Source organism: Pararge aegeria, chromosome 26 (genome assembly GCF_905163445.1).
Source record: "Pararge aegeria chromosome 26, ilParAegt1.1, whole genome shotgun sequence".
NCBI lineage: Eukaryota > Metazoa > Arthropoda > Insecta > Lepidoptera > Nymphalidae > Pararge > Pararge aegeria.
In genome coordinates this window covers 6244696-6258648 of record NC_053205.1, presented here as the reverse complement: position 1 = coordinate 6258648, position 13953 = coordinate 6244696, and the positions used below count along the sequence as shown (strand labels likewise).

The following is a 13953-nucleotide window of genomic DNA, read 5'->3' as shown; positions in this document are numbered from 1 at the left end:
TCGAGGTCTCGGTGGAGATCTACGTTGCAACTCAGCGATAGATTGATGGTAGGAATATATCTACGTTATCACATTAGAAGAACTGGAGTTTCTGTCATAGCTCAACGGCTCGCGAAGTTTAAGTGCCAATGGGCGGGGCACGTAGTTCGGAGAACCGATATACGTTTGGGTGGAAGTATATAGTGAGGAAAACAATGCGTAACAAATAAAAAAAAAATTATTCACAAGAATGTAGGTACATAGAGTTTTTATAATGTAAAGTAATTATTATAAATAATTATACAAACAAATGCGTATCTCACAAATTATATTGGTGTTTATGTAATAAATGTATATATGTATATTAAATAATTAAATAATTGTGCGTGTGTGAGTTTGCGTCGCGTAGGTACTTGTACTCGCGTATATGTTTACAAGATAATTATTATATTAAATATCAATATACATATATAAATTGCGAATCTATTTATAATACCATATTGTTTTCCTAATTTACACGTTCTTCGAAGCGGTGGTGGCGTAGTGCTAAGGATTTCGGCAGACTCTAATGCCCGTTCTCACCGAAACTAGGCACCAGTGGCGTGCACTTCATACATGCACGAAAGCACTACCTACCCGAATTATTTTATATAATTCGTATGGGTGGGAAAAATTTCCATAATGCTTTATGCATAGCCTAAAGCAGGAACGTAAAATGGACTAGGCCCTTATCGCCTTAATCGGATGCCCAGTGTTTTAGGTGATACCTAGAGAAACAGAACTCTTATGTGCTGTCCAACAACAAATTACGATATACGATAACGACGCTAAAGTTACGATAGCGTAGGTACTATGCGCGTGTCGGTCTTTTATCTTAAATTTTTCATAAATAAACAATTGGAATGTTTTGAATTCGTTTGTATGGAATAATAAATATACTTCGTTTGATTTCATATTTTCACACTTACTTCTGCGTCTTTCCTTCAACAGTATTTCGTAGTTCGTTAAGACGTTGTATATAGAACAATTTTTTTTTTCTTTATTCGACTACACACAGCTCACTTGACTTTGACGGCCGAGTGGCGCAGTGGGCAGCGACCCTGCTTTCTGAGTCCAAGGCCGTGGGTTCGATTCCCACAACTGGAGAGTGTTTGTGTGATGAACATGAATGTTTTTCAGTGTCTGGGTGTTTATCTGTATATTATAAGTATTTATGTGTATTATATTCATAAAAAAATATTCATCAGCTGTCTCAGTACCCATAACACAAGCTACGCTTACTTTGGGGCTAGATGGCGATGTGTGTATCGTCGTAGTATATTTATTTATTTATTTATTTATCTACTTGATGGTAAGTGGTGGTACAGTTTAAGATGGTAGCAGGCTGACTTTCTAGAAGTATGACAGTTATATTATATCCATATGGTACGAAATCGTATTGAAAAGCTAAATCGCTTTGCTGCACGCATTTGTCGCTAACCACGGCCGAAGCTCCCACCAGACCAGACCAGAAAAATTCCGAAATTATAAATATCCGAATCGCCACAGCCGGCAAGGAAGGTCAACAAAATATGTCATGACTGACTGACTCACTGACTCACTGACTCATACTTGTACCTAGAAAGCTAGAATCTCACCAAGAGTTATTAGTTGAGTTATTTCCTTTATAATGTAACCGCAATTACCAGTAGGTAATTACTTGTTAGTTTGATTTGACGACAAACAAAAAACAAAATTTGTTTTGATCAATATATTAATAACATGCGGACAAAGTTGGGGAAAAACAGTTTGAACGTATTTTTTTCCTTTAGCAGCGGGGTCAGTCGATGTTTATAATCGTGTTGACAGATAACAAATATATTATGAATACATATTTCAGAAAGTGTTAGCAATTAAAATATCGCTTGCTTTAACTGTGAGGATACCTGCATGCCCGAGAGTTCTCCGTAATATTCTCAAAGGTGTGTGAAGTCTACTTGGCCAGCGCGGTAAACTACGGCCTTAACACTTTTCATTCTGAGAGGAAACCCGTTTCCTGTAGTTTGCCGGAAATATAAATAAATATACTACGACAATACGCACATCGCCATCTAACCCCAAAGTAAGCGTAGCTTGTGTTATGGGTACTGAGATAGCTGAGCTGAATATTTTTTTGTGAATATAATACACATAAATACTTATAATATACAGATAAACACCTAGACACTGAAAAACATTCATGTTCATCACACAAACAATTTCCAGTTGTGGGAATCGAACCCATGACCTTGGACTCAGAAAGTAGGGTCGCTGCCCACTGCGCCACTCGGCCGTCAAAATATCACTTGCTTTAACGGTGAAGGAAAATATCGTGAGGAAACCTGCATGCCTGAGAGTTCTCCGTAATATTCTCAAAGGTGTGTGACTTAAAAAAATTACCTATTGTTGTACCTATTGTCATAGTATATTTATTATTATTATTATTATAATTTTAATTCCATGAAACACACATAAATTAGAAAGTTATGTGGAGTCCACCTTCTCATTCTGGTAGGAGGATCTGTTACGTGCTCTGCAGTCGGCGGTTAACGTGTTCATGTGATGGTTTATCTATTTATTGGCTTTTTAAGGGAAACGTACAGTACGATTACACATAAAAGTATTGCCGTATTTTTAATCGATCTACAAAATGGGTCCGAGAGAGTCATTGAGAGATGAATTTAAAGATTTTAAAATAATGACAGTGTATAGTCAGTACATATTTGAAAATTTAATGTACGTTCATAAAAACATTTCTAAATTTAAGAAAAAATGTGACTGCAATAATTTAAACATTAGAAGTAAGAATAAACTTACAGTGCAATATACTAGGTTACATAAAATTCATAATTCGTTTAAAGGAAATTGCATACAATTCTACAATAAACTACCAATTGACATCTTGGAGATGTCTCTTAAAAAGTTCAAAGTTTGTTTTAAACGTAAGCTTTTAGAAAAGTCCTATTATAGTATAAAGGACTACGTAATCGATAAAAAAGCTTGGGTGTAAATTATTGCTCTAACCAGGTTGCTCTACTTATAATTTAAAATGACATTGTGAGATGGTGATAACAAAAAAAAAACACCCGGCTAAGTTTGTTGTGGGCTTCTTCTTAGACCAGGACGCGTTTGGGGAACCCTCGTAGCTTTAGTTTTAAGTTTACGAATGTGGTTATCGCCATCATCTCACTACAGTGTAATTCTTATGTACGCATCAAAAGTGCCACCTTTACTTGAATCAAGATATTTTTTGACTTTGACTTTGACTATATCAGATAAAACAATGAAGTTTACACAACTTAGTTATACATATACGATAGCATCAAACATCAACCATAAAGTACCTACCAAGCGAAAATAATACAAAAAAAAAAAAAAATTAAAACAAAAAACAAAAACTTTAAAGCTTATAATACTTATTTTGCCATAATAAATTTTCTAAAAGTGCCAATTTTGACATGAAAAATGATGATTAAACTCTGCCTGTCTGTGAAAAACCCATCAAAACCGGTTTTTCCCCTCCCCTATGTCATCGGAGTTACCCAATCGTATCAAGCCATATGATAACACGTATGCTTTGCAGCCATATATTACTATAGTACAAGATATTTCTTTTTCAGTGCGGATATTTTAATATATCATACATGAACCTAATTTATAAACATAATATATATATATATATATATATATTATGTTTTACGTAACGAAATTAACGGTAACAAAACATATCCCCGTATAAAGGGTTATAATTAACGTGCCCACCTGCTAAATCACTGGAACAACGAATAGGAGAAGTTTACCCGCGTATATTATTACACATATATTATTTGGATCTTATTTCCAATTGTGTGCCAGTGCTCTGTGAGTTGATAAATCTGCATCAAAAAGGGTTATCGAGTCTACCGGTGATCCTAGAGCGGGCAGTTGCCTTGGCCGAAGAATTAGTTTGGCCCTCCAAAGGGGCAAAGCTGCCAGCATCTTAGGAACTGTGCTTCGCTGCGGTGGTTTTGAAGACATTTTAGATTTTATTTACTTTTACATAATTTATTCTGGGTTATTTTATGTTTACAAATACATAGCAATAAGTAACTGAAAACCATAATTATAATTTTCGGTTTCGCTTAGTCAGTATTTATTTATTTATTTATTTATTTATTTAGGAAAACCAACCGCTAATACTTTTTTTCATGTCCAAATTTTTACGTTGCGAGCTAAGTGAATGTTCAGCTTATTACAGGTTTTCACAACGTTTACAAATAATTTCAAAATTAATTACATTTTATATATAATTGCATTACAAAATAAATGTCTAAAAATATTTTAATAATTAATAATGTTAAAAATATAAATAGAATTAAAATTAAAAATCATATTTAGTTAAGAATTAAATTAAAAATTAAATTTAAAAAAAAAAAATTACATCAATGTCCAAGTTTAAGCTTATAAATTTTGAATATTTGATAACATAAGAAGTCAAGTATTTATTTTATTTTATTTTTATCGTCAGTGAATTTATTATGAAATAAGTCTATTTCTTTTTGTTTTTTTACGTAATCGTTATAAATGTCGGATATTCTTGGTAAGGGAGAATATTTACCCAACTTCGTTCTATAAGGCCTGTGATACAACAAATTACAAGGAACCCGAGGTGTGTTTGTGCGCGGTGTTCTGATCGCAAATCTGTGTATCAGTTCAGGACAATCAACGCCATTGTTAAACAAATTAAATAAGAATGTCATTGACAACAGCTGTCGTCTATGTTCAAGACTTTGCTTTTTAAAATAAATAAGCCTATCTGTATAATTATGAAGATTTCTATTGAATCTATAAGAGAGCAGTCGCAAAAATCGTTCTTGTACTCTTTCAATCCTCTTAATATAAATTTTAATGTATGGTGACCAGACTGTGCAACAATATTGAACTTTGCTTCGCACATAACAATCAAATAGTCTTATTATAGTAGCACATCTTTTAAAATTTTTAGAAGTCCTGAGTACAAATCCTAACGATTTATTCGCTAGGTCAAGAGTTTTATCAATTTTTCAAATCATCAGCAAAGAGACTTGCATTGCTGTTGAAGAAAATGTCAGTTATATCGTTAATAAATATATTAAAAAACAGAGGTCCTTCTCGAGGTTCGATCCTTGAGGCACCCCAGATTCCGCTATAAACACTTCTGATTGATGTCCATTAATTACTACCCTTGACTTCCTATTCACAAGGTATGATTTGCTCCACTTCAGCAAAGAGTCAGAGATACCATTTGCTCAGTAGTAGTCGATGATTAACTTTGTCAAAAGCCTTTGAAAAATCAGCGTATATTGCATCCATTTGATAACCATGATCAATACATTCAGCAATATTTGTTACATGCAGTAATAAATTGGTATTAGTAGAGCGTTTGCACATAAATCCATGCTGCTTGTCACTTACATAGTTTTTTAAATGTGTATACATATGTTGATACACTAAAGATTCAAAAGCTTTTGCCATGATTGATATAGGGCGATAATTTTTCACATCATTTTGTTTCCCAGATTTGTAAACAGGAACAATTCTAGATTCTTTCCAAATATCAGGAAACTGGCCATCTATTAAATATACTTATTAAAAATCATCGTTAGTGGTAAAGAGATCTGCCACGCGCAATTGATTAAAAAAATTGGAGGTATATTGTCAGGGCCTGCTCCCTTACATTTGTAAAGTCTTTTTAGTTTTATAAAGATAGTTAAGCCGGAAAGTTTAAGATTTTCTATTTCATTAAAAGAACTTAAATTTATAAAACTTGACTCGATTGTGTCGCCCGTGTCTCTTTCATACACTGAGGAAAAGTGAGTCGCAAATAACTGACAAACAGATTTAGTGTCACTAGCTTTATAATCATCTAGTGTCATAATTGGTGGATAAGCGCTACTTTTATTTCGAACGTTTTTTAAGTGCGTCCAAAAGTACTTGGGATTTTTTCCTATTTCAGTTTCTATTTTACAGTATAACTAACTCACTAATAATTACTTTATGTATAGATTATATATATCTTGCAAAACATTGTTATTATCAATTTAGTATTTTTTTGTACTATAACATTATGCTTACACCTAAACAATATACTTGGACCTGTCTTCAAATTTGTAATGTCATTAATAAAAGTTAGAAAAGGTAAGAGACACAGTATACTACCCTGTGGTACTCCGCCCGTATTCAATTAATTTGGATTTGCGCATCAATAAGCTACATAAGAGGAAGTTATTCCGACAGATGTTTGTTTTGTACTCGACTAAGAATTTATTTTATCTATCGCTTAGTCGTGTTCTGTATTCAACCAGTGCTAGTTCTGTGGATCGTTTAAGGTAAATTTTAATGAATTTAATACTTAATTTTGTGATTTAGTTTTTCACCCAGTCGCTTTGCATACTCAAATATCCAAGACCCAAGGTCTACTTAATATAAATATTAGATAACAGTAATCGCATATTTAATAATAATTAATTACTGATTAAAGTTAAACACAATATATATATATGTTGTTTTACTCGTACAATAATGTTTAGGTAGTTGAAATAAAGACGAAATTGCGTTTCTGTGAAAATACAAGAAACAACATTTGAAGTCCTTAGGTACTTCAGGTCTTTAAAATCAAATAATTTCTTCTTAAAATAAACTCTTAAATATCTTTTTAAAATGACACTTTAACAACTGTAAAAAACATTGGTGGATAAGAAATGGTTCGATATATGACCTCGAGAAAAGAGTTCTTTACAAATAATAACACTATAGTAAAGTAAAGTAGTGTATTACATAATAAAAGTGTAGAAAGGAAAATAACATCAGCAAATACTTTTACAGTTCAATGTCTTCTAATATATTTAATGCGAATGTGTTATTTTGTCGCGATAAGATGTATTCAGTGCCAACTATTTATGTGCATAATTTCATTAAGATAAGTCAAGTGTTCAAGATTTGCATCGGTAACGAAGCTTAATATGTTATACTCCGTTAAAACTAGGAGAATCTGCGGTGTTCCTAATTTAAAATTGAAATAAAAGAAAATAAAAAACTTCAATATCTATATCTATACTAATATATAAATCTATAGAGCTTTTTACGGTTGTTCCGTTAAAACTATTAAACTATACATCCGATTGAATTGAAATTTTGTATCCATGTAGAGGATACATTGACTTAATGGATAGGCTAACTTTTTTAAAAGTGTTAAATCTCCGAAGTGTATAGCGGGGGCGTTAATGATCAGAAAAATAATAAAAAACTAAACTTTCTCTCAGCTTAATAGGCATGGGGGTAGTAGGGACTTCCCTGGAAAAGCTTGGCCACAAAATGCATTAATAGGTACTACTACTAAATCTTTAAGTGCGGAAGAGTCTATGTGAGATTTGCAGTCAATGATTGCAACTATCTATAATTTCCAAATAATACTGGTGGCCTCCGGAAGTAGGAGGGACATCTTTAGTGCTAAAACACATATCTATATATATAAAAAGGTTATGTTGCGGGCTGAAATTTTAGCATGATATATAAAACGCATCAAGGATTGTTTTCATCTATTTCTCTCAACCATTCAATCACAATGTGCCACAGCGAAGCGTGGCAGGGTACAACTAGTCGTCTATAAATATAAACGTAAAAAGGTACATTAAAATTTCTTTACAGTTAACTTTGACATTTCTTCCATCGAGAAAATTTTGCTGTATTGTGCAATAAGTAAAATTTAGGAACACTAGTTTTTTTTTTTTTTTTACGACAATACACACATCGCCATCAAGCCCCAAAGTAAGCGTAGCTTGTGTTATGGGTACTACGATGACTGATGAATATTTTTTATGAATAATACATAAAATACTTATAATATACAGATAAACACCCAGACACTGAAAAATATTTATGTTCATCACACAAACATTTTCCAGTCGTGGGAATCGAACCCACGGCCTTTGACTCAGAAAGCAGGGTCGCTGCAAACTGCGCCAATGGGCCGTCAAAAATGGCGCCGTTCGCTTAGCGACACGTCTTTATCGATAGGGTGGTATCTAGCCACGGCCAGAGCGTCCTACCAGACCAGACCAGAGAAAATCCAGATCATAAATTCCCAAATGGCCCCTGCCGGGAATCGAACCCGGGAACTCCTACCTAATTCACGGCGCTTCACCACGGCGCACTAGGGACAAAAATATCTTTATCATCATCGTATTACTGGCTCAATACAGGGCACGGGTCTCCTCCTACAAACAGAAAGGGTCAAAGCCGTAATCCACCAAGCTGGCTCACACAACCTTTTTTAAGGTGATTTCAAGGTGAGGTTTCTAAGGTGATTTTGGACCTGCCAATGCACAAGTTTAAAGAATTTGTTAAAACACATTTATTACAGCGAGGTTACTATACAATTGATGAATTTTTTAATGACAAGGTTGCTTGGAAGCATCCGGCTCCGCTTTCAGCTCTCACAAGATAGAAAAATGAATGTTAAAATGCAAAATGTAAATTGTTGATGTTGGAAAAGAGCAACTGCTGAGTTTCTTGCCGGCTTCTTCTCGGTAGAATCTGCCTTCCGAACCGGTGGTATAATCACTACAAACAGACAGACTTGACGTTTCAAAAGTGCTTATATTAGGCCTACTTGAAATAAATGAATTTCGAATTTTGAATTTTGAATTATTTATTTCTTTGGGTTCACAAACAGCAATACAGTATCACATTACACATAGTACAAATAATTACTCACTGCGGCGTAAACTGCGTAAACCACATATTACAAGAAATATTTGTTAATGGGGCTTATTCAAAACCTAATAAAACATTATAGTTGCAACAATTTCTACAAAAATACGAACAGAAATAAAAAAATTTGGAAGGAAATCTTATAATTATTCATTAATATATATTGCGATCGCAAAACTTTGTCTGTAACAGTTATTGATTATCGCCCGGAATCAAACAATCTATGACCAACTTCTTAAAGGCGCCTATTCGCGTAGAAAAAATGTCTATATTATTTAAGTTCTCGTTATATGATCCTTCGAGAACATTATGGAGAACTCTCAGGCTTGCAGGTTTCCTCACGATGTTTTCCTTCACCGTTGAAGCAAGTGATATTTCAATTGCCAAAAACGCACACAACTTCGAAAAGTTAAGGTGCGTGCCGGGATCCGAACTCGCCCATAGTGAAGTCGATGTCCTACGCATTGTTATTAAACTCTTATTTGTATACCACAACATTAGAATATACAAAAATGGTCTTCTCGCGAAAAGCTTCGACCAACATCTTAAGAAGCTTTCGCTTGGTTGTTGAATCAAGGGTCGGATACAGAAGGCAGGAGTCCTTGAAACGGCGCGTATTGTGAGGAGGTTCCTCACTCTGGAGTCCTAACCGCCGGTTGCTTGGGCATTCAAAAGCCCCGCAAGCGGAGGGTGGATGGTTTTTTTTATAATTTTTTAATAGTGTTTTTTATTTTTTATTTAAGCATTGTTAAGAATTAAAAAAAAAATAATAATATGAATAAATGATAGAGAAAAACGGGGGTAAACTTTTCCAATTCCTTGTTCCCATGATTTGGCAAGTGGGCACGTTAATTAAATTCCTTGTCAGGGGATGTAATCGGGGGATATAATTTTTATCCCCTGCCCGTTCTAGCCCCGATGATGATGTATTTTCCAGATGTACAAGCTTTTGCTGTGGCTGTGCTTAATAGCTCTGGCCCAACACGGATCAATGCAATCAACTTTGAGTCCGTATGTCATCAAAGATATCTTCGGCACTCCGAGCCCAAATGACATTGGCGATACCCAATGTAAGTTAAATTTATTTATTCATTTATTTATTTATTCAATTACAAGTCCATTACAATGTCATATTACATAATTATTATATATTTCAAAAATAATGTCAATCTAATGTTTACATTTGTAATGGAACCCTGGGAGGGCGCTGTAACCAGATTGAGAGGCGGACTTATTATTGTCAATATTAAATATTCTCATTTAGGAAGTCATTTATTTTATAATAAGCTTTCTCCAGCAAGTAATGTTTTAAGGATTTTGTGAATAAGTTTATACTTTCTTTTTCTTTTATATGTTCCGGGATTTTGTTGTAAATTTTTGTGCGCATGGGGTTTGGGCCGGTGCTGTGGATTTTTAATTTAGATGGCGGTAGGACCAAGTTGTGTTTGCGCATGCGCCGCAATTTATCCTGCCGGGGCATGTCTTGGAGTTTTTTAAAAGAAATAGAGAACTTTTCCAAATAAATATTAAATCAAATAATTTTATAGTTTCAACGTTAACGAAGCTACTTGGAAATTATCTGAAGTGCTGATGCAGTCAGTGGCGTGCACTTCATGCATGCACTGCCTACCATACAATTGATATATAGCTCCTATAGGAGAGGAGATTTTTCGCCGTTTTATGCAATTTTCCTGGTGTATGCATACGCTGGTAAGAAACCCAGTGAACGCCACTGGCTGCAGTCTAAGATGGTAGCGGGCTAACCTATTAGGGAGTATTGCTCGGTGTCTTACATAAAGGGTAATACAAAATGAAGAAAATGTCCAGTACGAGTTATAAAAAATAATGTGCCTTTTGGAGCAGAGACTTTGGGTCCGGAGCCAAGAGCCCTTTTCAAAGAATTATGGAAAAGGGTTATCGAGTCTACCGGTGATCCTAGAGCGGGCAGTTACCTTGGCCAACGAATTAGTTTGGCCATCCAAAGGGGCAATGCTGCCAGCATCTTAGGAACTGTGCCTCGCTGCAGTGGTTTCGAGGAAGTTTTAGATTTTATTTAGTTTTGAAAAGTTTCTTTTAGATTATATTTATAAAGCAATTATTTTAAAGAATAAATATATATACCTATTTGCCAGTGAAAAATAATTTAATGAATGCTATGAATTTATTGCCAGTGCAGAGCAAAGTAACATTAGCCGTACTCAAGGAAGAATTTAGTAATATACGACATCTTAGACGTAACATTGTTTCGTTTGGCGCAAGACCGCGAGAAGTTCGCTGAGCTGACGGCCAACCTCCAGTAGTGGAGAGGCACAAAAAGAGAGAGAGACGTAAAGAGCGAGATGGTAATTTCGGAAACTGCCTAGTTATAAAAAGTTTAGTCTACCGGAAACACACTTCGCTTCTGGCATCCGTTGCAGACGGTTGCCTGAACTCGCGTACTTTTGAGTACGCAGTCGATGCTCCAATCGACTTGTTCAACACACATGCGGCTTGAGACTCTCACTTCAGTGCAGTGTTTTGGTGGCCTTTTTGTTGGTTCACTTTCGGTTGTGTTTGTGTCAGTGCTGTGCAGTGAAGGTTGTAAGTCGTTAGGTACTCAACCCTCACCCCCGAAGGGTGAGGGCCCCTAGGGCCACACCTTAGGTACTCACCTCCCTGCAATGGCGGGGAGGCCACCCTATTTACTGCCCGGGGCAGTTGTGGATCCCGCAAGGATCCTCAACCTGAACCTGGCAGCCCTACTAGCCGACCTAGAGAGGAACCACGCAGACTACATGCGTGGGTTCCAGATCGCCCCTAACCCCCTCGATCAGACGCCCAGTCTGATTAGCTCGCAGGAGTCCCCCCGGGACCCCCGACTAGCCCGACCCATTTTAACCGCGGCCCCAGCCCCTTCAGGGCAACTAATGCATGTGGAGGAAACTCCAAAACTAACCCTAGACTCGACCTCCCCAGCCTCTTCTGAGGTAGACGATGGCTTCACCACCGTCTCCCACAAGAAGAGGAAACTAAAACCCTCTAAATCGAAAGGTAACCCCGCGAAGAAGGTCACCATCGACCCCGTCCCGACACCCGTACCGAACAAACGTGCGCGCAACCCCGACACGAACTCCCAGGCAACCCCCGAGGAGGCGTCCGAAGACTCCCCCATGGAGGAACCCGCTAGGGAAAAAGTCCCACCTCTCTTCATTAGGGAAAAACTCGCGTGGATTAACCTCCTCCCGAAACTCACTGAGCGAGAAATTAGTTTCTCCTCCGCCCGCTCCACGGCCATTGGCATCAAGGTGCAATGCCCGTCTTCCGACGACCATCGGAAGCTAACCACTCTCCTCAGAGAGCAAGCAGTAGGTTATCACACCTAAGCTCTCCAAGAGGAGAGACTTCTCCGTGTTATCATCCATGGGATTCCCAAGGAGATTAACACGGAACACATCAAAGAGGACCTTCTGTCCCAGAAAATCCCCGTCCTTGAAGTACACAGGCTGTACAACGCCCGCAACAGGGCTCCCTACGATATGGTGCTGGCCATAATCGAATTGACACCGGAAGGTAAACAAGTTTACAACTTGTCTACAGTCTGCAGGCTATCCGGCATTAATGTCGAACGGCCAAACAACCGCGGCAAGATCGGCCAATGCCATCGTTGCCAGCTCTACGGGCATTCCGCAAGGAACTGCTTCGCCCGCCCCCGCTGCGTAAAGTGCCTGGACGACCACGGCACCTCCGACTGCTCCCGGCGGGATAGGACCGTCGAAGAGCCCCCTAGCTGCGTACTCTGCAGGACCCAAGGGCACCCCGCGAATTATCGCGGCTGCCCGAAGGCACCTCGGACGACCAGGCGAAGGGGTCACTCGAACGGTCGTAGACCCGCCGCAGCTCGGCCTCAGCCCGAACAGGTTTTCGTTCCGGCACCGGTACCAGCTACCAGTGCATGGAACAGACCTCTTTACAGAGCGAACAACGCTCCCCTCACCACCGCCACCCAGGCATCCGGGGCCTCGTCAGCCCCCCCGTCTGCAGCCTCACTGCTCTCCCAGACGTCGGCGGCCAAGTCCGCCGCCGGTCCCCAGAACTCTCTCCCTGTCGGAGCCTCGGCAATGCAGGGAACTCAGTTCATCGTCGACTCAATCGACGGTGAACAAATCAAAGCCTTCTATGCGGAGGCTAAGATTAACCTATTAGGAGCCTATGAAAAATATCAAGGCTTACTTAGTACCATAAGGCGAGTCCAAGAAATCATCAACAATGCCTAGTACAATTAACGGTAGACTCAAACCCCTGGCCGTTACCTTCTTTAACGCAAACGGCCTTATCGATCAAATGGCGCTTGTCCGCGATTTTGTAGTTAGACACCAACCCGATATCCTCTTAGTGCAAGAGACCTTTTTAAAACCGATGCAATAACGTTCCGCGAATCGCTAATTATAATCTAGTCCGAAATGACAGAACCACCAGTAGGCTTGGTGGTACTGCCATTTACTACAGAAGGGCTCTTCAGTGCACTCCCCTCGATCCTCCCAGTCTTACCAACATGGAAGTCTCAGTATGTCAGGTGGGTATGACCGGCCATCCGCCGATCATACTAGCATCAGTGTATCACCCCCCGACAAAGTCGCTCTTAGAGAGCGATCTTAGCGCACTCCTCTCCCTAGGAGACTCGGTCATTTTGGCCGGAGACTTCAATGCCAAACACACTAACTGGAACAGTAGTGTAAACAACAAACGAGGTATCCAACTCGACAAACTGTTCATGCGACCCGAATTCAATTTCGTTATAGTCGCCCCTGACAGTCCGACCCGCTTCCCTAACAGCGACAGACCCAACGACCGACCGGACATACTAGACATAGCACTTCTCAAGAATATCGCTCTGGAAGTATACTCTTTGGAAGTGTTATCCGAACTATGTTCAGACCACCGTCCCGTTCAGCTCCAGCTAGGTCCCCTGCCTACAGAGGCGCCCCCGTCCCGAACGATCATCGACTACAAGACGCTCGCAGAGCATCTAAAGTCGAAAGAATCGGAGCATCTCTCTCGAATCCCTGACACCATAGATTCATTAGAAGACGCCCGTGTTGCCTCACAGCACCTGGTTAACCACATCGGTTACTCTGTCAGCATCTCCTCCCGGGTAATGCCGATCGGACCCGTCCGTAGGCCTCTCCCGGACGAAGCTAGACAGTTAATCACTAATAAGAACCGCCTTCAAAGAGCCCATGACAAATG

General features: G+C 38.6%; 1 protein-coding gene across 1 annotated transcript in view; it reads left to right on the top strand.

Annotated features, from left to right (window-relative positions):
* Window positions 1–6305: 6305 nt before the first annotated feature.
* LOC120635126 overlaps window positions 6306–13953 on the top strand; it is a 29467-nt gene continuing 21819 nt past the window's right edge. Inside the window, exons 1-2 of the mRNA XM_039906051.1 lie at window positions 6306–6344; window positions 9665–9797. Of these exons, the coding sequence (XP_039761985.1) occupies window positions 9665–9797 (133 nt within the window). The 5' untranslated portion in view covers window positions 6306–6344. The remainder of the gene's footprint in view (window positions 6345–9664; window positions 9798–13953) is intronic.